Source organism: Belonocnema kinseyi, chromosome 7, assembly GCF_010883055.1.
Source record: "Belonocnema kinseyi isolate 2016_QV_RU_SX_M_011 chromosome 7, B_treatae_v1, whole genome shotgun sequence".
Classification (NCBI taxonomy): domain Eukaryota; kingdom Metazoa; phylum Arthropoda; class Insecta; order Hymenoptera; family Cynipidae; genus Belonocnema; species Belonocnema kinseyi.
Window position 1 is genome coordinate 22,619,799 of NC_046663.1, and position 22,102 is coordinate 22,641,900.

Genomic DNA, 22,102 nt, shown 5'->3' on the forward strand with positions numbered 1-22,102 from the left:
TTTTATTGTTAACAAAAAGAAAGAAATTTGTTAATCTTAAAGGCCAATTCACAACTAAGAAAGATTTTTCAGTCAATAATGAAAAAAATGGCAATATCTAACTGTGGAATTTTCAAGCCAGAAAGGTGAATTTCCCACAAAACTGTTGAATTTTTAATCTAAAATATATATTTGCAGTAAGCAAAGATAATTTTAAGTTAAAGAGTTTATTCTTTAACCAAAAAAGATGATTTTCCAACCTAATAATTAAATTTTCTACCAAAAGAAATATAATCTGAATCCAAAATTGAATAGGATGCCATCAATCACTTAATTAAAAAGAATTAACTTCCAAGCAGAAAAGATCAATTCTTAATTAAAAGGTTTGATTTTCTTATTATTAAGTTCATGTTTAAGTAGTAGAGCAACAGGAATGCTCGAACACATACCGACCGAGCAATGATAAGTTACTGACATAAGGTAATCAATATCAATCGGTAATGCAGATTTTCCAAATAAAAACTAACAAAATACGAGATGATGCAAATGCACAAACACCTAAGCGGAAGTAAAATTAGTAAAATGTGGTTGATCGGTAACGTAGATTACTTCTATATCAACAGAGACTCGATTGATGTCAGGGATCTGCATTAGCGACCGATGGAAACTCGGTATTACAATCCGATGGTAAATCTACAGTACCTAATGATGTGAATAATAAATATCTCAACTTCTGTGTAATGTATACAGAAGTACATCTTCTCATCTGCCTCTGCATCCACCTCCTTCTCTTCCTCCTCTTTCTTTTTAAGGGACTCCCCGATTTCCCCGATACTCCCCGATGCAGGGTAATAAACTAAGGCGTGTTCTATGACAGGAATCTGTATTACAGACCAATGATAAATCTGCCTTGCTGGCTTATGGTCAATCTGAGTTACCAGCCGATGGTATTTACCTGATGTCGGTAACTTAACGAGAGAAGCTTGTCCGGTCGGTAAGTTTTCCAGGAACCTTGTAACTCTAGTACTGATTCATTTTAAAAAATCGAGAAAAAGGGTAAATTTGTTAAAAACCGGGTAAAAAATAGGAATCATTTAAAATTGTATTGTAAAAATATAAATTTATTATATTGATAGTTATACGGAATAGTAGGCTTAAGTATTATTTTTACATCGACAAATCTTATAATTAATTTTTTTTTTTTAATTTCGTTCAAATATGTTGAATTTGAATTTAATTTAAATTAATAAAAATACCTGCGTAGAAGTGAGAAAAAAATCCATGCGAGTAGCGAAAATGTTAGAGTTAGTATCGTATAATGAGCGTACATGAGCCTGGAAAAAGGTCAAAATTAATAATTAACAAGAAACTTAAATTACGAAATCGGTTTGATAAAGAAAATAATTGATTGTTAATAACACTTACCGATTGTAATGAGTTTGGCCTGCTTCTAACGTTTCCATAGGATCCTTAAGGATAAAAAGACGAACCCCCCGGAATTGATAATAAAGAAAATCATGCCAATCTAAATTTTCGATATTGCAGTCGAATTTTCTTTTATCAACCTGGTTTAACTTTCCGAAAAGTCTCTGATTTGCTTCATTTTTGAAATGCCATTCTTGACTCGAAAAATAGGAAATCACACCCATAAATTTATGTATTTTTCTGTAAGCCTTCCATAGCCTACAAGAAAAATTTTTTATTTTTTACAATTTTTTTTTCTTATCATGCATATTGCGCCTAAAGTTTTTCAAATATATAAAAAATGCGTTTCTTTTTTAAAAAAATGACATTTAGAGGTATATATACAAAAGAGTTACATTTTTAAATAAATAATGAATCATCAATAACAAAAAATTGCTTTTTAACAAAATTGATGTATTGTCTAAAACGTAGATTAATTTTCAACCAAAATAATCAAAAAAAGATGAATTCTCAATAAAATACATTTATTTTTAACAAAAAATATTAATGGTCAACCAAACACTTTATTTTTCTTCCAAAATAGTTTAATTTTTAACCCAAGAAGAGGAATCTTGAACAAACCAGTTGAATTTTCAAAAGAAAAAAAAACTTTTTTACCAAATTTTTGTATCCTCTACAAAGGAGGTTCATTTTTAACCATATAATTGAATATTTAATCAATACCATAAATTTCCAACCCACAATATTATTTGTCTAGAAACAAAAGGAAAAATTTGTAATGAAATACATGAATCGTCAAACAACTAGGTGAATTTTGAAACAACAATATAATTTTTTAATCAATTAGTTGTATTTTTTACTGAAAAAAATAACTTTACAACCAAAAATGAAATAATTATATTTTCAAGTTAAAAAATTTAATTTTTATAAAACTCAAAAGATAAATTTTTAAAAAATTAGTTAAAGTTTTCACAATTAAAGGGTAAATTTGCCAACAGAAATTAAATAATATTCTCAATTTGAAAAAGTAAGTTTTTACCACGAAGAAACGAATTGTCAATAAAATACATTTATCTTTAAATAACTAGGTGAATTTTCAATTAAAATGGATTTTTTTAACCAATTACTTGCATTTTTAACAAAAAATCTTAAATTTGTAACCCGAAATGAAATTATTATATTTCCAGTTTGAAAAATTAAATTTGTACAATAACAAAAATTGCAATGAAATACATGAATCTTCAAAGAACTAGGTGAATTTTCAACTAACAAGATACATGTTGGGCCCAATTTAGAATTTTGTATTAAAAATATAAATTTGCAATCAATCAAGAAATAATTTGTTTTCCATTTGAAAATTTTAATTTTTACATAAAAAAAACGACTTTTTAAGAAAAGACACCAATATTCAGTGAACTATGTGAATTCTCAACTAAAAGATACATTTTTAACCAATCAGTTGCATTTTTCACTAAAAAAGATAACCTTGCAACCAGAAATTAAATCATTATATTTTCAAATTAAAAAAATTATTTTTTAAAAAACTCAAAAGATACATTTTTAACATATTAGTTACATTTTTTACTATAAAAAAATTTGTTAACAGAAAATAAATAATTCGTTTTTCATTTAAAAATTTCAAATTAAAAAAAAAATAATAATTTTCAGTAAAAGACACAAATCTTCAGAGAACTAGGTTAATTTTTGAACAACAATATACACTTTTTTAACCAATTGGTTGAATTTTTGACTAAAAGAGATAAATTTGCAACCAGAAATGAAATAATTATATTTTCAAGTTAAAAAATTAGATTTTCACAAAACCCTAAAGATATCTTTTTAATAAATTAGTTAAATCTTTGACTATAAAAGATAAATTTGCCACCAGAAATTAAATAATATTTATTGTTATTATTTTTTGTTAACCAATTAGTTGCATTTTTTACTAAAAAAGGTAAATTTGCAACCAGAAATGAAAGAATATTCTCAATTTGAAAAATTAAGTTTTTACCAAAATGAAACGAATTTTCAACAAAATTCATGAATGTTTAAACAGTTAGGTAAATTTCCAACTAAAAATTTTTAAACAACTTCTTTTCAAATTTTCAATCAGGGTAAGATAATAATGAATACAAGTTAACAAATATAACTTTTTAAGTTTCTTTGAAAATATTTATAATTATCTTCTTTCAGATAATTGCTAAAAAGTTACGGTTTTTCTGACATTGTTTACTTTTTTTTGGCTTTTTATTTATCAACGAATAGTAAATGAACATTAGGAAGAATCATTTTGAAATAATATCTTTGTTTTGAATACATTTTTCTCAAATAAATCAGATATTCAAAATATTCTTCAAATTTTTTGGATGGAACAAATTAAATAAAAATTTTTCTTGAAGAAGGCTTCTAAGAGCTTTTTTGTTTAACTAATCAATAATATTAACATTTAGTATTTGTTCCTAACTTAAAAGTCAATAAAAAGCTGAATAATTAGAAAAAAGCCGCCACTTTCAATTGTTACTCTAAGAGAAGATAGTTATAAAAATAGTCGATTGTTTAAATAATACAATTTGTTAAATTGAATCAATGATTATCTCATTCTAGGCAAATAGTGGACAAGATGTTGAAAATTAAGAAAAAGCTGCAAGTATCTAGCATAACTATGGGAGAAGATAGTTATGGACAATAATAATTTATTTAAACAACTATACTTGTTAAATTTAATTAGTTATTACCTCATTCCAAATAAAGACTGGACAAAAAATTGAACCTTTTAGGAAAAACAACAGAATTTTCTACCATTATTCAAAGAGAATTTTATTTTAAATAATAATAAATTGTTTAAACTTTTTATTGAAATATTAAATTATTAATAGAAAGTAATACTTTATTTACTAGAAACAATTTCCATACAAAAAACCGAGAAAAGACTTATATTTGAGTCTCAACTACATCCCAAAACAAAATAATTTTTTATTAAAAAAAAAAACTTGGAAGTCTTTTTTTATTGTATTTTTTTATGTCTTGGTCCAGATTTTACATTTAAATTTGATTTTTTTTTATAAAAAAAACGCATTTTTTGTCGATTCACAGAAAATGGGGGGGGGGGGGGGGGGGGGGGGGGGGGGTGGCTATATAGATAAAAATTCTAAGAAAAAAAATGTTTGGGCCACCTTAACATACATTAGCATGGTCCAATTTTTTTAAAATTTCTAATGCGTTTGTAAACTTCAAAAATGAAAAATTTTAATGGGTAACCTTATACTTAAATAATATTTAAAAAATCCTACATGGGCTTCTTTCCTGCGAGGTAAAGGATCGAATCTGCAATTAGGGCTGGGACTAAATGTAGAACAATTAAACAGAGACTGTGGACCCACAAATGTTGATTTAAAAATAACACGTGGTACCAAATAGTCAGTGTACTAACAGCTTCGATTCCATAAATTCTATTCAACACCATGAATTCACCCCATGTGATTGGCTTTTGGCTAGAAGTCACACAGTTGTAAATCGGGGGGTCCTCTTCAATTATTAATTTTTCTCTCCTGAAAACACAAATGAGCGATTAATTTATTCATTTTGTTATTTAATAATTATTAATTTTCAAATAATCAAATTCCAATTCACTTTGTCCACATTGGACCTGGCTAGGGAGAAACCTTATTATAGTGGATAATGCAAGATACAATTACTAATTTTTCAAACCATTCAAACCATTCAAATCATTCAAACCCCGGTCGGGTTAGCTCAATGTGGTCCTAATCGTGGCTACTTTTGTGGACCTAGTGAGGGCCACCGCGGGCTAGCCTCTGTAAATAATAGTTGGTTTAAAAATTAGAATTACTTAATTTACAAATTACTTTCTGTCTTAGTAAGTGAATATTTAACTAATTTTTAGTTCCGTGGCTGATCTAAAGTTAAATTATTTGAACTTAACATGCACGTACTGTTATTTTACTACAAAGTCACATGATTTCCACTCATTCTTCACTGACATTTTCCATTTCTTTCAACAACTTTTTTTTTAATCGATTACTTTTTGTTTTTTGTAATTTTTCTAAATAACAAAATTCAAAAATAAAAAGAAATAATTTTACATTGTAAAGTTTAATAAGAACAGATAGTGCTTACTTCTTTTCAAAATATTTATATGATGCTTATTATTTAACACGTTACGAGGATAGTTGAAGTTAAAGGTGATAAAGACTTTTAAACTCTCTGTAAAACCAGTGATCATTGTTTTCAAACATTTAAATAATAAAGTTGAATATTCTTAATTAATTGCGTACTTTTTTATTAAATGAATAATATTTTTATAATATTTTTATAATAAAAATGGCCTGATCAGGGCCAGATAAGGCCTTCCTTATGGATACCCCAGTCTGGCCGTGATTTGATTAGGCGTTTCATTTCTAGCCTGACCCTGATTAGGTTGCCCGGCCAGGGTCAGATTTTGCCAGATCTGGCCCCGCCCAGAGCTATTCCGAAATTTCTGCTCGAGATTGTCCACATTATAGAGGTTTCCACTGTCCATTTTTACTAATGCAAATAATGCGGATTCGTCGACGGAAAAACTAATAAAAAGTGACTTTTTACATCAGTCAATATCCCTTACTGATTAAATCTGTAATTTTATATGATTTAATTTCTTGGAATTAGCAACTAAAAAAGACAATCACCAACTAAAAATAGAGTCTTAAATTTTTAATTGACAAAATTAATTTGAAGAAAAGTTTTTTTTGATAACATAGTTTAATCTGCAACAAAGTAGTTGAATTTTAAACTAAAAAACGTAATAAATTTTCAAACAAGATTAGTTCTCTGGGGCAAAGACGAAATTTTTAACATAATACAAGAATTTTCAACTAAAAAAAAAATATTAATTTTCAACAACAAAAAAAACGAATTTTTAAACAAAACAGTTAAATTCTCAAACTAAGAAATATTAGTTTTCAATCAAAGAGATAAATTTTCAACTAAAATGATGTTCAACTTTCAACCAAGTAGTTCAATTAGAGAAAAAAATAATTAGTTTGGTGCCAAACAGATTATTTTTCTACAAAAAAAGGTGAAGTTTCAACCAAATACAAAAACGTTGAACCAAATAGTTGAATTCGCAACGAAAAAATATCAATTTTCAACCAAAAATGGAACACTTCAATTTTTAATTTAAAAAATTAATTTTTAACAAAAGGTAAAACTAATTTTTAACTAAAAAATGTAAATTTTTAATTAAAGTGATCAATGCTCAAATAAAATATAGAATCTTTAAAAATGAAAAATAAATTTTGAACAAAGTTGTTAACTTTCAACCAAATATTTGAATTTGTAACTTGAAAACATCAAGTTTAAAAAAAAATGCAATAATACAAATTTAAATTAAAAACGTAGTTCAACTTCCAGTCAAGTATTTTTTTAATTCCCCATTGACAATTATTCAAGTTTTAAGTTTTACAATTTCAAATTCTACATTTTTTATTATTTATATTTGAAATCTTTAAAATCATTGAGATTAAATTTTTTTTATTCTCTAAATGAAATGTTTTTAATCTTTTTAATTCACAATTAAAATGCAGGCAAGATTTAAGTAAAAATAATTTTGTAAGTTTGATGCTTTATATTCAACATTTCTTCAGTTAGAAAAATTTCGAATTTGAAACTTAATTCTTGATCTCTCTAAATTATACAAATTTAAGAATCTATATTTATACATCATTAAAATTGGAGGATTTTTAATTTTAAAAAATCCACAAATTCATCATTTACATTCGAAACTTAAAAAAAAATCGAAATTTTTCAAAAAAGATGTTGAAAAAACGATTGAATTGAAGGGTTTTCCAAATCTAAACAATTCCACAAAATTTTAAATTACAAAAATTCGGAACGTAGTTTTGAAATAGTTTAATTTTGAAGATTCGGCATTGAAAATTCTTCAATTTTAAAACTCTTCAATTTTTAAGATTGATAATAGAAATCTCTCTCATTTTAAAGATGTGTGAATAAAAATTATTAAATTGTGATGGTATTTAACAATTTTGCAAATCAGATTTCAATTTTATAATTTGAAATCTTTCAAATCAAAAATTTAAAAAAATCAAAAAAAATAAAAAAGAAATTGCGATTGTAGAACATAATAATAAAATTTTTTTTGTACATTCTTAAAATGATAACATTCAACTGCAAATATGTTTTAAATGAAAATTCTTCCACTTTAATGATTTTGCGGATCAAAAGTGAAGTTTTCAATTCTAAATGTTCCATATTTCAAAAATCATTATTGTAGATTATCAAAATCAGAGTGTTTGTATTTGTAAAACGGAAAACTGTCATAGTTTTTAATTGAACATTTTCAAAAAAATATAACTTCACTTTTAAGGATTTAAATGATAAATATCGACAATAAGGATAATTTCAAATTCAAAATTATTCTATTTTAGCTATTTGCAATTTACAATTCTCTAATTTTTAAGTTGTATGAATGAAAGTATTTAACTTTTGAAGATTTTGATGATTTCCAAGATCAAAAGTCAAGAGGTTTTAATTCTAAATCTTCCAAGTTAATGAAGTTTCAAATTCAAATCATCAAATTTTCTGAATTCTTAATTGTCAACCTTAATTCTTGAACAATTTTAGACTGTAAATTTAAAAATGAAAAAATCTTCAACTTTAAATATTTACAATTCAAAGTTATACAATTTTGAAGAGTTACAATTGAAAATTCGTGAATTTGGAAAAAGTAGAATTGCAAATTATTAAATTTAAAAGATTTGTATACAAAAGTTATGTAAACTTGAACTACATTTTTAGAATAGTTCAATTTTAAAGATTTACAATAGAAAATTCTTTAATTAAAAAAAACTTCAATTCAAATTTCTTTATTTTTGAATATTTGCGACTGAATACTTCAATATTTAGTCTGTAAAGTGAACTCTCACTTATTCCAATTGTCGCTTGTTACAATGTCCACTTATTCCAAGTCCCTCATGCTTAGATATTCCAAGTGACGAAGCTCTTTCACCTCCCACCACTGTCTATGTACGGTCTCGCCTACGTCAGTGTCTGGCCAATTAAAAAGAGGCCGGACGAGTGGGAAGCGCTCGTTTTCTTACAGAGCGCGCATCGATTCAAGGTGGGGGCAGCCAATGAACGTCGCTTGAAAAAATCACTCGACGACTCGCGCATGTGGTGAGGGCCTCTGCAGACTTAGAATATCCGAATATTTATGTTTTTCGGCATTTTGAATAAATGACAGTTCACTGAATCGTAGAAAATAAAGCAATTTTGAATGTATTTTTTGGAATCGCTTAATTTTTAAGACTTGTAATTAAAACCCATTTAATCTTATAGATTTGGATTTGAAACCAGAAAATTGAATACAAAAGTATGTGATAAGTCAGCAGAAACGTAGGAGCTTCAATGTTGACAAAGTGAATTAATTCGAAGATTATTATTGGTATTATTTCTGGAACCCTACCATTGTTTATCAATGTCCCAAGCAGCGACCACGATATTATTAATTACTATATCAGCAGGAATTATTTCTGCAAAATTTTGTGGCTTACAATGCAGAGTACGGAGTAAACCTATTGCTGAACCAACAACTACACCTGTAGCTCCATAGAGATTATCTATTTAAAGAATGAAAGAAAAAACGTGATTAATATTGTATTCGAATTTTATTGCAATACATTGATGGAAAAAAAATTTTCAGCGAACTACTGCGAATAATTAAATTAAGGAGTTTTGTAGAATAATGAAACATAATCTGATCTGTTTACAAACGACCATAAAAAATTTAATTTTGTATGAATATTTAGGAAAATCTACTCCTGAAAAAACTGTATGCAGTTTTTCATTGTTTTTTTTTTTTAATTACAAATTTCTGCACACACTTATGAGTAAATACAATGTTATATTGAAATTCTTTGAAAACTCCTTTCAAATTTATAAAATCAATTCAATTCCGTAAAATGCAGAAAATCAGATAAATCCCTTTAAAATCTTTTAAAATCCTTTTGAAATACCCTAAAACCTTTTTTAATCCACTGAAATTCAGTGAAGTCTCTTAAATACAGTAGTAAGGGGAATAAGGTGAGTAAAAATAGGGGAACTAAGAGGAAATTAAGAGAGGGAAAGTAGTAGCAGTTATGGGAAATATGGGGAAGTTAAGGGAAATGAATGTACGGGAAGTACATAAAGTGCGAAAAAATAAAGTGTGGTAAAGTAGTGGGAGGGAAGTAGGCAAAATGAGGGGAAATGAGTTAATGGGAATTAGAGGAAACGCAGCAAAATAAGGGAAGGGAAAGTAGGGGGAGTGATGGGAAATGTGGAAAAATCAGGGGTGGGTAAGTAAGGGATGTGAGGGAAGGGAAACTAGGGAAAGCAGGGAAAGAGGGGAACTGAGTTCTGGGGAATTAGGCGAATTGCAGCAAAATAAAGGAGGGAAAGTAGAGGGAGTGATAGGCGATGTGTAGGAAGAAGAAGTGCAGAAAAACGAAGTGAGAAAGAGTAGGGAATGTGATCAGAAATGAAGGGAAATGGAAGGACGGCAATTAGGGGAGGGGAATTTGAGGAAATTGGAAGAGTGGAAGTGCGGTTAATGAGGGAAAATTAGAGAAGAGGGTGTAGAAGGAATGAGGAGTGACAGGAAAAGTAAGTGGAGGGGGATTAGGTGAAATGAGAAGAGGGAAAGTGAGGTGAAATGAGAGGAAATGAAAAAAAAGAAAATAGAGGTAGTGAAGGAAAACAAAAGGAGGAAAATCGATGCTAAATGTAAAAACGTGAAGGCTTGGGAAGTTGGAGAAGGGAGAGATAATTATAGGAGGGGAAGTAGGAGACTGAGGAAGAATGAGGGACGAAAAGAACGAGAAATTCAGGGTAGTAGGTGAAGTGGTCGATAATGAGGCGAGAATAGCTGAGAAATTAGGGTGGGGAAATAGAAAAAGGGAGTGTAATTAAGAGGAAGCCGAGGAAATAATTACAAATGATGTTAAATAGTGGAACGAAAGTGAGGGGTGGAAGGGGATGGGAAAGTAGGGGGAGTAATAGGCGATGTGTAGTAGAAGTGCAGAAAAATGAGTTGAGATAGAGTAGGGAAAGTGATGAAAAATTAAGGGAAATGGAAGGAGGGAAATTCGGGGAAGGGAATTAGAGAAAATTGGAAGAGTGGAAGTGGGGTATTAGGGGAAATGAGAAGAAGGAAATTAGGAAAAGTGAGGTGAAATGAGAGGAAATGAAAGACAAGAAAGTAGTGAAGTGCGAGATAATTATAGGAGCGGAAGTGGGGGATTGAGGGAGAATCAGGTGAGAAAAGTATGGGAAATTCGGAGTAGTTGGTGAAGTGGTAGATAATGAGATAATAGATAATGGTGCGTGTCACCTAAATTTGTCTAATTTTTTGAACATTCAAATTTTTTCTTAAATTAAAAACTGTTCAATTACTTGTATTTTAAGTCAAATTTCAAAGATTCTAAATATTAGGTTTTCTGTTAGTTCTCTTCGAGAAAATTACGAATTTCTACAAAGTTTTAATTATCTGTAATTACATCATTCTATGAAAAATTAGGAAAATGTAAAATCATAAATATGCAATTTTGTACAATTTTATACGAAAATGTTATTTTCCAAGAACGTTGTAGTATTTGATAATATTTTTTCCAAGATTATATGTTGTTGTATGTTATTATAAAAATTTTATAAGAAACTTTTATAGACATTCAGAAAAGTTGCGACAGTTCTACTTCACTTACCGACCTCCCTCTATACCGACCGCTGGCAACATTATTAAACTAGTAGGATTCTTCATTATCGACAGCTGCTAATGCCTACTGCCGGTAAGTGAAGTAGAGCTGTCACAGCTATACTACTAATCTTTACGAGAGTATAATATTGAATCAATAAAAATTATTACTTGTCCATGCAGTGATTGGCTCTTTCCACGTAGATATGACAATCGATGGTCGAACAATGCAAATTGGAATTCCTTTGGAATATATTTTTCCTACTTCTTCAGCCATTGCTTTAGAAAAAGCATAGGTGTTGGGCCATTTCCCCAATAGCCTGCATATTTAAATTTTTAACTTCAGTTATTTTCTTTCGTTAAAAAATAATCGAAAATTTATTTATAACTGGCAGTAAATGCAAGCGCGCAAAACGCTCGTTTGTCTTTCTGGGTTTTTAATTCCTACAGCTAAAAAAATTTAAACAATAAGTATTCATTTTTAATTGAAATCGTTTAAATCAAACAATTTTATATTAGAAAAAACTTTGAAAGTTCTCAAAATTAAAATTTTTTTAACAAAAGCTCTTAGAATTAGCAGTTTTTTATTTATAATTTTGAAGCGTCCAAAATTAAAAATTTTTATTTTCAATCAAAGAATCTTGAGAATTTTTTATTAGAATATTTCAAAACAGAATAATTTTGGGAAAACGTTTAAAAATTAATATTAAATGGAAAATCTTTCAATAAAATATTTTTCAAATTTTACTCAATCGTTTAGTTGTTACTTTGAACGTTTCAATGCAAAATTGTTTTTTTTCTCAGTTAAGTTCAAAATTCACTATTATGGAACAGTTTCAAAAAAAAAAATTCAATTTTCAGTACCTAGTTCGAAAATCTTCTCATTTTTAAGGCTTACTTTTGAGAAATTATTGTCTAAATTTTTTTACTGATTTAAATTTATTCTAGAGGAATTTAATTTTAAATTGTCATTTTACAATATGTCAAACGGAAGTATACTAATAAACAATTAGTATTATTAACTGTCCTTACATTGGAGTTAAGTGTTCTAGTTTTTCATCGCCTAGGACATCCACTATTTTCAAAAGTTTATCAACTTCCATTGGAGGTGGGTAGAATTTCTCTTCAATCTCTTTTGATATACAGTGCGAAAATGCTGTTGAGATGTGAACAAATGCCTAAAATTATTATCAAATAAATTAAAACCCACTAGAAGAATCCTAATTTTATTACTTCAAGGCTTAAAATTATATACAATGCTTAAAATTTAAAGCCAAAATGAATTGCATTTTCAACAAAATATGTTTTAGAATTTTATATCAAAAAGTTTCATTTTGCTACCAAATGAGATGAATCTTCGACGAAAGAATTGAGTTTTTTTAAACAAAAAAAGAATTAACTTTAAACAAAAACAGTTGTATTTTCAAACGAGAACTTTTCTACCAAAAAAGAAGATGAATTTTCAATCCAAAAGGACGAATTTTCAACCAGAAATATGGAATTCCAACAACAACAAAATGGAATTCTCGCCAAAAAAACATAAAAAAGTATTTAAATTTTCTATCAACAAAATAAAAACTCAAAACAAATTTTTAATTTTTAATTAAAAATTAATTTAACGAAAATAGAAGAACACTCATCAAAAACTGTAACAGTTTATTTTTCTAATTAAAGATGCAAAGTTTTTACAAGACAATTGAATTTTCAACCAAACTAAATTTAAATTTGCAATCAAGGAAATGAATATTCAACAGAAAAAAAGAATTTGTAAGAAGTTGGTACGATTTTCAGTAAAAAAGACCAATTTTCACCAAAAAATTTAGTAGGAAAGAGCGAGAAATTTTTTTTTCAACTTCTAGAATTTTCTAGTCAAAAATGCGAAATTTCTACAAAATAGTTAAATTTTTAACCAAATAGCGGAATTTTCAACTTAAGTAAATAAATTTTCAAGAAAAATGAAACAGTGAAATTTTTTGATAAAAAATTTATTTACATTAAAAAGAAATTAATTTTCAAAAAGAAAGTTAAGTTTTTAACAAAAAATGTGGATTTTGAACAAACATAAAACGGAACACTTGAATAAATAAAGCTTCATCAGAAAAAAAATTTATTTTTGATCAACGAACTAAACTTTTAACTAAACAAGATAAGTTTTCAAGAAGAAAGGAAACATATACCTTCATAATAATACAATATTTATATGATCAGTTAAGAAAATTAATTTTCAATAAACAGAAATCGAATTTCCAACATAACGTTAAATTTCTAAGCAAAGAAATGATTTTTTTACATGAAATAGTTGAATTTTCAGTTTAAAAAATTATTATTTAACTAAAAAAAGAAAGAAATTTTCACAAAGTAGTTATATTTTGATTTTAAAAAAAGGGTTCTCAACTAAAGTGACGAATCATGACCCAAAAAAATAATAAAGTAAATAAAGATGCATTACCAACGAAAAATGTAATAGTTCATATTGCAACCAAAAAAGATTTTAATTTTAAACTAAAAATAGTTGAATGCCACCAAAAAATTTGAATTTTCAACCGAATCGCTGAATAATTAACTGAAAAGATGGGTTTGAGAAAGAATTAAATTTTTTAATTCACTGTAAAAAAATTAATTTTTATATCTTAAAAGGGAATTTCCAACCAAACAAATAAATTTTCAACAAAATATTTTTGTATTCCAATAAAGAAGATAAACTTGCAACCAAGCATGGAATAGTAAAGTTTAAAGTTCAAAAAAATGAATTTCGATTGTTTAACTCAAAGAGAAATAAAATTTCGACAGAATAGTTAAATTTTCAACGAAGAAAATATATTTTTCAATTTAAATGATGGATCATGAATGTAAAAATGTAACTTTGATTGAATTAAAAAAAAAATGGATTCTCAGCGAAAAATGAAATAATTGATCATTCAACCAAAAGAAGAGGAATTTCCAACAAAAATAATATCTTTTAAAGAAAACTGTTTAATTTTTAAGAAAACAATAAAAGTACAGTGAACTCTTGCCAGCTACGTGGTCCGCGAAACGTAAATATTTGGGTGTTTCAAGGCTGAAGGGGCCCCCACCTATACCAAGAGTCGTGAGGTGATTTTGCCAAGCGACGCTCATTGGCTGCTCCGGCCTTATAGCGATCCAATGCGCGCATTGTATGCATGTGTACGTCCTTGCATTTGCGTATTTAGTATTTCAGCGTGACTTCATAGTCATTTTTTAACTGCGCTTGCGTTGCGCCGATTACCCGATTGGTTACTATTAGCACGCGTATTTTAAATTATGTAAATATTAAAATGTAATATTAATGATAAATAATGATTGGATAATCGGCTGCTGGAGACAACGACACCTTTCAAGGATCCCAGGTTATAAATAAGGTTATATTTTTCCCTAAACGATTTATTTATTTTTAAATTAAATGAATATCTAAATAAGAATTTGTATGAACAGTTATGAAATTCGGTTATATTATCCCAGGGGTATATTTGAAATTGAGATACACTCTAGAATTGTTTTTTTTTCAATAATAAATAAGATACTTACTGGTTTAATTAATGAACGTACATTACTTTAAATTCAAAATCACTTTTTTTTAATTAACGTCTTCTTCAACTTATAAAAAAAATATATGATATAACATTTGGCAGTACAGTCATTAATTATTCTTAATTCATTTTTGGTAATTTTATTGATTTTATTTTTAGTGACAACGTCGGGAATAAACTATAATTTAATTTTGAAACTCGACAGAGACGAGATTAAATATTGGAACAAAAAAATTCTTTCTCTAAAGTTAGAATTCATAACCTCTTTTTCATCAAAATCGATTGTTTTGTATCTGTCACTCCAAAATATTGTTTAGGATTTGGAAAATTCTATTCGGGCATTTCTCAGTCATAATTTATTATAAATGTTAAATCTGAATATTTATACAATTCAAAATCAGCGCGCTAACAGTAACCAATTGGGTTGTAGGCGTGACGCAAGTGCAGTTCCAAAAGTTCCCAAGATTGGGAGCACTGGATTGAAGAGCTTTCAGTTTCACGAAATATACAATCAACCCGATTCTGATTTCGTGACATTGGAAGGTCCTCTATCGACAAAATACTGGAACATGACTGAGAAAATAAATTCGAGACTTGAAAAATATTATTATTCGTACATTTATGAATAACTTTTACGTTTAGAATATTTTTTCAAAGAAGTCGTATGCATTCCTATGACGTCATGCTAAAATACTAATTCAAACAATTCGCGACTGCCGGCTCTTTGGGCCACGTTTTCATTTATGAGACACTGGCGCGGGCGACACCGTACAGGGACCGTGGTGGGAGATGACGGAACTGCACTACTTGGAATATTCCATTATGGGGGACTTCAAATAGGTAATTCTTAGAACAGGTGCGCTTTGGAATAACCAAGAGTTCACTGCAACTTTAATTTCAGTTCATCAAACATTTCCAGACCAGTAGAAACCCTGTAAAAGGAAAAGGAAAAGTAATCAGATACACACCTTGAGATTTTTTATTTCTTTAGCCAGTTGGAGCATCAGTTTGAAACCCCTCACATTAATGTTCACAGCTTGACGAAGTTTCTCATCAAATCTCACTGTTGCAGCTCCATGAAACACGACATGAACAGTTTCTTGAATTAACTTACGATTTTTTGGAGATAATCCTAAATCACACATTCCTGTGTCGCCCTCTATAATCAAAACTTTTGAAGCAAAATCAGGCTGTTCCCTTTTCAATCTTTCGTAGAGCTAATTAAAAAGAAAAATCAGTTGCTTAAAAATTGGTCAAAGTATGGGCCTTGCACCTGCAAAAAGGGTTTCATAGCCTATGAGGACCTAGATAAGTTACTCAAACCTCCCCCTCCCATAATTTTCCTCCCCGACTCTCCCAACATACTCCTCTCCTACCTTACTTACCCGCTACAAAATTTAACCTTTGCTTTTTCACCGTTCACCAAATTCTTCCTGAACCACTTCCCCCCACATTTTCCTTCTGTTCCCCTAGTTTCGCTCCCCTGTATTCTTCTCCTTCCCCTCTCCACGTTTCCCATCGCTTCTCCTACTTCCACTATCCATACGCTCCCTACTTCCTTGCCCTTCATTTTCCCTTACTTCCCTTTCCCTTATTTATCCAACTTATCTCTCTTACTTTTCCTTCACTTCCACTACCTACCCCACCACCCTTATTTCTTATGCTTCTCCACCCCTTGTGAGTTGTAAGCTCTCCTCACTTTTTCTTCTTGAAAGAAAGTACGCCTGACTGACCGAAACTATAATATGTATATCGTAGGCATTCAGAAGGTTTAGGCAGTCAGGGTTCAAAGGAACTTGTTACGAAATCTTTACATGGCGTCTATTTGTCTGGTTTATTTAGGCATTTAGAAGAATACTCCATAACATTTCTAAACGACTAAAGCTTTTTAAACAATTAGAACAAACTAACCATGGTAAACTGATTATGTGTCAGTGCAAAATGAGGTAAGAGAAAAGTTCAAGAATATAGAAGTAGGGGATTATATAGATTCGGATTACTTTCTCATAATAGTGACATTATAGGGGGGAAAAAGTAAGAACAATATGGATAAAATGGAAGTAAAAGTAAAAAAAGCAGGAAGAGAGGATTGGCCAATGAAAGGAAAAGGTCAGATAAGAAGAGAGTCAAAGTGCAGCAGCAGTGGAGTAGTAGTAGAGTAAAATATAGGAGAAAATAGAAGTATACTGAATTATGTGATCAAAAGAAAGTAGAAGAAAATAAAAGTTTTGAAGAGGAGGCAAAGAAGGTTATAACTGAAAAACAGGTTTGGAAGGTAGTAAATAAAGAAAAAATAGCAAGTAAAATAGTAAATCGGGATATTGAATGGTAGAATTGAAAAAATATTTTACGGATTTTCTCGGAAAGATGCAAAGGCAAGTTAAGGAATGTGTAAAATATGGCACGAAAAGAGTTGAGGAAGTAGATATAACAAGGGAAGAAATAGTCAAGGTATTAGAAATAATGCAAGATGGAAAGGCGCCTGATATAGATGAGATTCAAAATTAAGTCTGGAAAATTGGAGGGACAGAACTAAAGGAATGGACATGGAAAATTTGTAATAGAGTATACAGAGGATAGGGTTGGTCAGAGTTATGAAACTAAGGAGTGATGGATAGGGAGGAGTTGGGATAGGAGAAGAAAAGACAGAAAAAACATTTTACACTGGCAGGGGATGAAGAAGGAATGGCGGATTTAATCACAAGATTGGATAAATACTTAGGGGATCGTCCATAAATTACGTAACGCGTTTTTCTTTTGTTTGAATAAAGACGAGCATGGAATTGATGTGAAGTTGAGAAAGACACAACGATATAAACAAAAGAAAAAAGTGTTACGTAATATATGGACGATCCCTAGATAGGAAAAGTTGAATTTAAATGTAAAAAAGCAAAAATAATGGGGTTCAGAAAAGGAAGGAGAGGAAAGAAATAACTGAACGGGTTAGAAAGTATTATTAAAGAAGAAAAGAAAGAGTTGGTAGGAAGTTCAGTCTTGACCAATAGCAGGTGATGTAGATTGTTTACTGCTGTTCAAAACTTATCTCTCTAAAAAACCTTCATTTTTCCTTTTCAATAATACTTTCCGACTTCGCAGTTCAACTTTTCATTGATCTACAATCCCTGTTTACTATTTTGTCCACTCCTTTTTTTATCATTTTCTTTTAAAAACATTACTTTTCTTAACTTGAGTTCGAATTCCGCGGGCACTTATGTAAGTTCGCTAGCGCCTCCTAACGAGCGGTATACTCACCTATTGATAAATGAGGTAAGGGAATGGATATTGAGATAAAAAATGAAAACATAAAGTGCAGAATATGGGAATGGGAGGAGGAAATATAAGAAGCATGTATGGGGAGGATGTAGAAGAGTAATGGAAGGTCAAGAAAGCTAGTAAAAGAATGTGGTGAAGATTCTAGGGAAGGATACATTTACCATTCAACATGCATAATTCGGACTTCTTTAAATTATTGTAACTTGTATTATTAATTATTATTAATTATTATTAATTTATTACTTAATTAATATAAATTTTTTCCTACGATTGATTTATTTAATGATTATAGACCTCGGACTTGGTTAGGATTTCATCTTTTTCGCTTGAATATTTTATTATTAGTTTAAAAATACTTTCTTGAAAATTCAATAATTTTGTTAAAAGTCATATTTCTCAGTTGAAAATTCGACTAATTGTTAAAAATTCGTCCTTTTAACATGAAAGTTCTACAATTCGATTGATTTTTTTTCTTCCATGACTAAAAAATTTCGTTTTACTTGAAAATTCATCTTTTCCTTTTTTTGTAGAAAATCGATTTTTTTGTTAAAAATTCAAATTTTTTGATAGAAAATTATTCTATTTTAGTTAAGGATTCAAATATTTTGTTCGAAGTTCGTTTTTTCGTTAAATCCAACTTTATATATTTTTTATTCAAATATATTTTAAATAAAATATCAACTATTAGACTATGCGTCAAAAATTTGAAAGTTACATAATTTTAAAAATTTGAGGTTGAAAAAGATTAAAAGTTTAAATAGTTTCTTAAAAGTTAATTTTTTCGGTAGAAGATTTATATTTTTTGCTAAAAATCTTTTTTTTAAGATAAAAATTCATTATTACACTGAAAATTGAAGGTTTTTGTCAAAAACTCAACTGGAGGTTGAAAATTAACTTTTTTGTTAAATATCAATATGCTTGGCCTGAAAATTAATCTGTTTCCTGAAAATTTTATCTTTTTAACTTGAAAATTGAATACTTTTCTAGAAAACTCAACTATTTGATAAAAAATTTAATTATTTTATAGACAATTCGTTTTTTATATTGAAGATTAATTGCCTTAAATGAAAATTTAACTATGTCATTTTTTTTTAATTAATCTTTTTAGTTCAAAAATTTCACTTTTCTGTTAAAAAATGTTTAAAAATTAGCATCATACGCATTGTTCCAACTATTTTATTTACGTAATTTTTTTAATAATCGCCTTTTCGGTAGCAAAGTAAACTTCTTGGTTGAAAATTTCACTATTAAGTTAAAAATGTATGTAAGTTGTTGAAAATTATCCTTTTTTGGTCAAGAATATAACTTCTTGGTTGAAAATTCCTTTTTTTATAAATAATTAATTTTTTAAACTAAAAGTTGAACAATTTTTCTAAAAAAGCAACTAGTTAGTTGCAAATTAACATTTATATTTTAAATTAATATTCTCGTATTGAAAGTTCAACTGTTTCATGGAAAATTCACATTTTTCGATTAAAAATTCAACATTTTGATAAAAAGTTAAACTGTTCTGTAGAACATTTATTTTTTGTATTGAAAATTTATTTTCCTATATTATAATTAAAGCACACCATTTTGTGTTAATAATTTATTTTTTTAACTTAGAAATTCCACTATTTAATTTAAAACTTGTAGAAACTAGCATCACATCTAGTGTACAAACTATTTTGTTGAAAATTTATGCAATTATTTGAATAATTGTCTTTTTGTTGGACAAGTAATCGTCTTGGTTGAAAATTCAACTATTATGTTATAAAATATATGTATTTTGTTGAAAATTCGCGCTTTCCTAGTAGAAATTTAATCTTCTGTGTTTAAAATTCTTTAATAAAAAAAAATTAATTTGTTAAGCTAAAAATTGAACTTTTTTGTTTAACATTCAATAGATTGGTTGAAAATTTAATTTTTTGTAGAATTTGTTGCATTATTAAGGGGAAAAAAGTTAGAAAGCTATTGGATGTACAATATAAACTATACTTACGGCATCATCAAAGTGTTCTTTGAAACGCTCTACTGGAGATTTTCCTTTTTTTGCCCGAAGAAGCATGTACAATTTTTCCATTTTGGGGCAGCATCTGAAAATTTATTTTATTTTAAAAATTCTAAAAATATCCAAAAAAGAATCAGGATTTCCAATCAGTTATTAAAAAGACTTCTGGAAACCATCTATTTTGTTGGCTAATTCTAACAAAAATGGTTACAAATCTGTAAGCAGCTATTTTACATTTTTTATTTATTTATATACATTTAAATTAGTTTAAAAAACTTTTATCTACTTATTTTTCGAAATAACTTTCCCTTTTGATTGTTGAAATCTTTGGGCTTGCGTACCTTTAATGTGTTTTAAAGATAATTAAAAACAATAAAAATTGAACTTTACTACAAAGTGTCTTGACTAGTTTCAAATATTCTTAAATATTAAGAAAATATTCCTTAAATCAATTACATATAAGAATTAATAATAATCTTCGAATTAATTAATTTATTCTTAGTTTCAAGATCAACTTTTTATCGAAATTTGGAATTGTTTAATTTTTTTGCTTCAATTCCTTTTAATTCCATTCGAAATATTGTCCTTTCTTTCAAATTCGACACCATCTAAAATTGTTTATGGGATCGTTTTCAATTAAAATTCGTTCAATATATTTATTTTATTTGTTAAGAGTTATAGTTACAAAATTTTCAATTGAAAAATTCTTCATTTTGTATGAAATTTAATAAAGACGTAGAAGTGTTAAAATAAATAAAAATCTTTTAATTTTTGAAGATTTACAATTTAAAAGTTTTCAAATTGGAATATTTATAATTGAAATCTATTGAATGTTAAAGATTTCTGAACAAAATTTTTTTTATTTTGATGATTTTGATGAATTCTAAAATTAAAATTCAAGTTTAAAATGTAAATGCTCAAAATAGAAGAAATTTCGGATGCAAAGCAGACATTTGTATTGTAAATTTTTAAAATGAAAAGGCTTTAATGCTTAATATTTACAATTCAAGGTTCTTCCATTTTCAAGTGTTATCATTGAAAACTCTTCAATTTCAAAAATAAAGCATTGCAAATTTTTCATTTTCAACTAATTTGAATTTAAATACGTTCGATATTGAAGATTTAAAATTGAATCATACTTTATTTGATATATTTGCACTTGAACATTAAAAAAATAAGCAGATAATTTTTAATAATTCATTATGGTTTACATTGTTTAAAACTAATATTAATGTTAGATCATGGATTTCTAAATTGTTTATATTTTTAATGCTGGGAAATCAAAATTCAGAGTTTAATCAAATAAAATACTTTATCTACATAAATTTACATTTTGATAGCTCGCAAGGAGGTTACCTTTCTTTTTAAACTGAAAATATCTTTGTCTACGGACCATAATTTATTTGAGCCATATTATTTTTAATTTAAAGATTTGAAATGTCACTGACCTCAAAAGTTTTTCCAGCAACAATTTGCCAATGAAACCACTGCCTCCAGTCACAAGAACATTACAACCATCAAAGAATTCAGTAACTTCACTTCTTCCAGTTTCAGTTGGATCCAATTGTTCTGTCATCCCCACCATCTCTTCGATGTAATCTCTACTTGAAAGTGTCATTTTGGTCCTAATTATTTAAAAATAAATAAAAAACAAAATTATATTTTGCATAAAACACAGATTAAAATATCCTGAGATTTTAATTTATTTAAACATTTAATAATTATTTCGTTTATTCTTTAAGTTTTTATTTAAATAACTTAAGTACCCCCTTTATATGTTCTTTATTTTAATTCTAGTTTAAACAATTATATGAAATTAAAAAATTTTAAATTTCTCGCGGTTGTCACTAACTAATTTTAAAACTGAGCTTCGAAATGGATTATTCAGCACTGAGGAGCAGACAGAACAAGAATGAATGGCTGGTCAGGATTCAAATACATTCCTACTTGAAATTCTATAACTTCTGTTGAAAATCGTTCATTGTTTCCAAGTCAATAACCTGATCAAAGGCACAAAAAAGCAAGTGGCCCTTGCATTATGCATTCTTATGACCTGTTGCACTTTGCTGTGCAAGACAGGAAGATTCAGGTTTTTCAACATATTATTTTCGGTCCTTTGCTTATACAAATTCATAAATTGTTTAG

At 28.2% G+C, this 22,102-nt stretch overlaps 1 protein-coding gene across 2 annotated transcripts; it reads right to left on the bottom strand.

The window, feature by feature from the left end:
• Positions 1–1,153: 1,153 nt before the first annotated feature.
• LOC117176936 (fatty acyl-CoA reductase wat-like) lies at positions 1,154–21,895 on the bottom strand. 2 transcript variants are annotated; one of them, XM_033367336.1, is made up of 10 exons: positions 21,810–21,895; positions 21,406–21,582; positions 19,949–20,042; positions 15,663–15,911; positions 12,179–12,324; positions 11,318–11,466; positions 8,882–9,035; positions 4,695–4,952; positions 1,405–1,662; positions 1,154–1,313 (listed from the first exon to the last, which is right to left on the bottom strand). In XM_033367336.1, exons 2-10 carry the CDS (start codon positions 21,573–21,575, stop codon positions 1,223–1,225), a joined length of 1,569 nt encoding a protein of 522 aa, XP_033223227.1. In that variant the 5' UTR covers positions 21,576–21,582; positions 21,810–21,895; the 3' UTR covers positions 1,154–1,222. The 2 variants fall into 2 exon arrangements, with proteins under 2 accessions (XP_033223227.1, XP_033223226.1); XM_033367335.1 differs by having other exon boundaries at positions 21,724–21,841.
• Positions 21,896–22,102: the final 207 nt, after the last annotated feature.

Coding starts and splice junctions, on each gene's coding strand:
- LOC117176936 (XM_033367336.1), bottom strand. CDS start 21,575: ATGACACTTTCAAGTAGAGATTACATCGAAGAGATGGTGGGGATGACA. Junction 11,467..12,178: donor CTAGAACACTTAACTCCAAT/GTAAGGACAGTT, acceptor TTAAATATGCAG/GCTATTGGGGAAATGGCCCA. Junction 1,663..4,694: donor CTCGCAGGAAAGAAGCCCAT/GTAGGATTTTTT, acceptor TTTTTCTTGTAG/GCTATGGAAGGCTTACAGAA.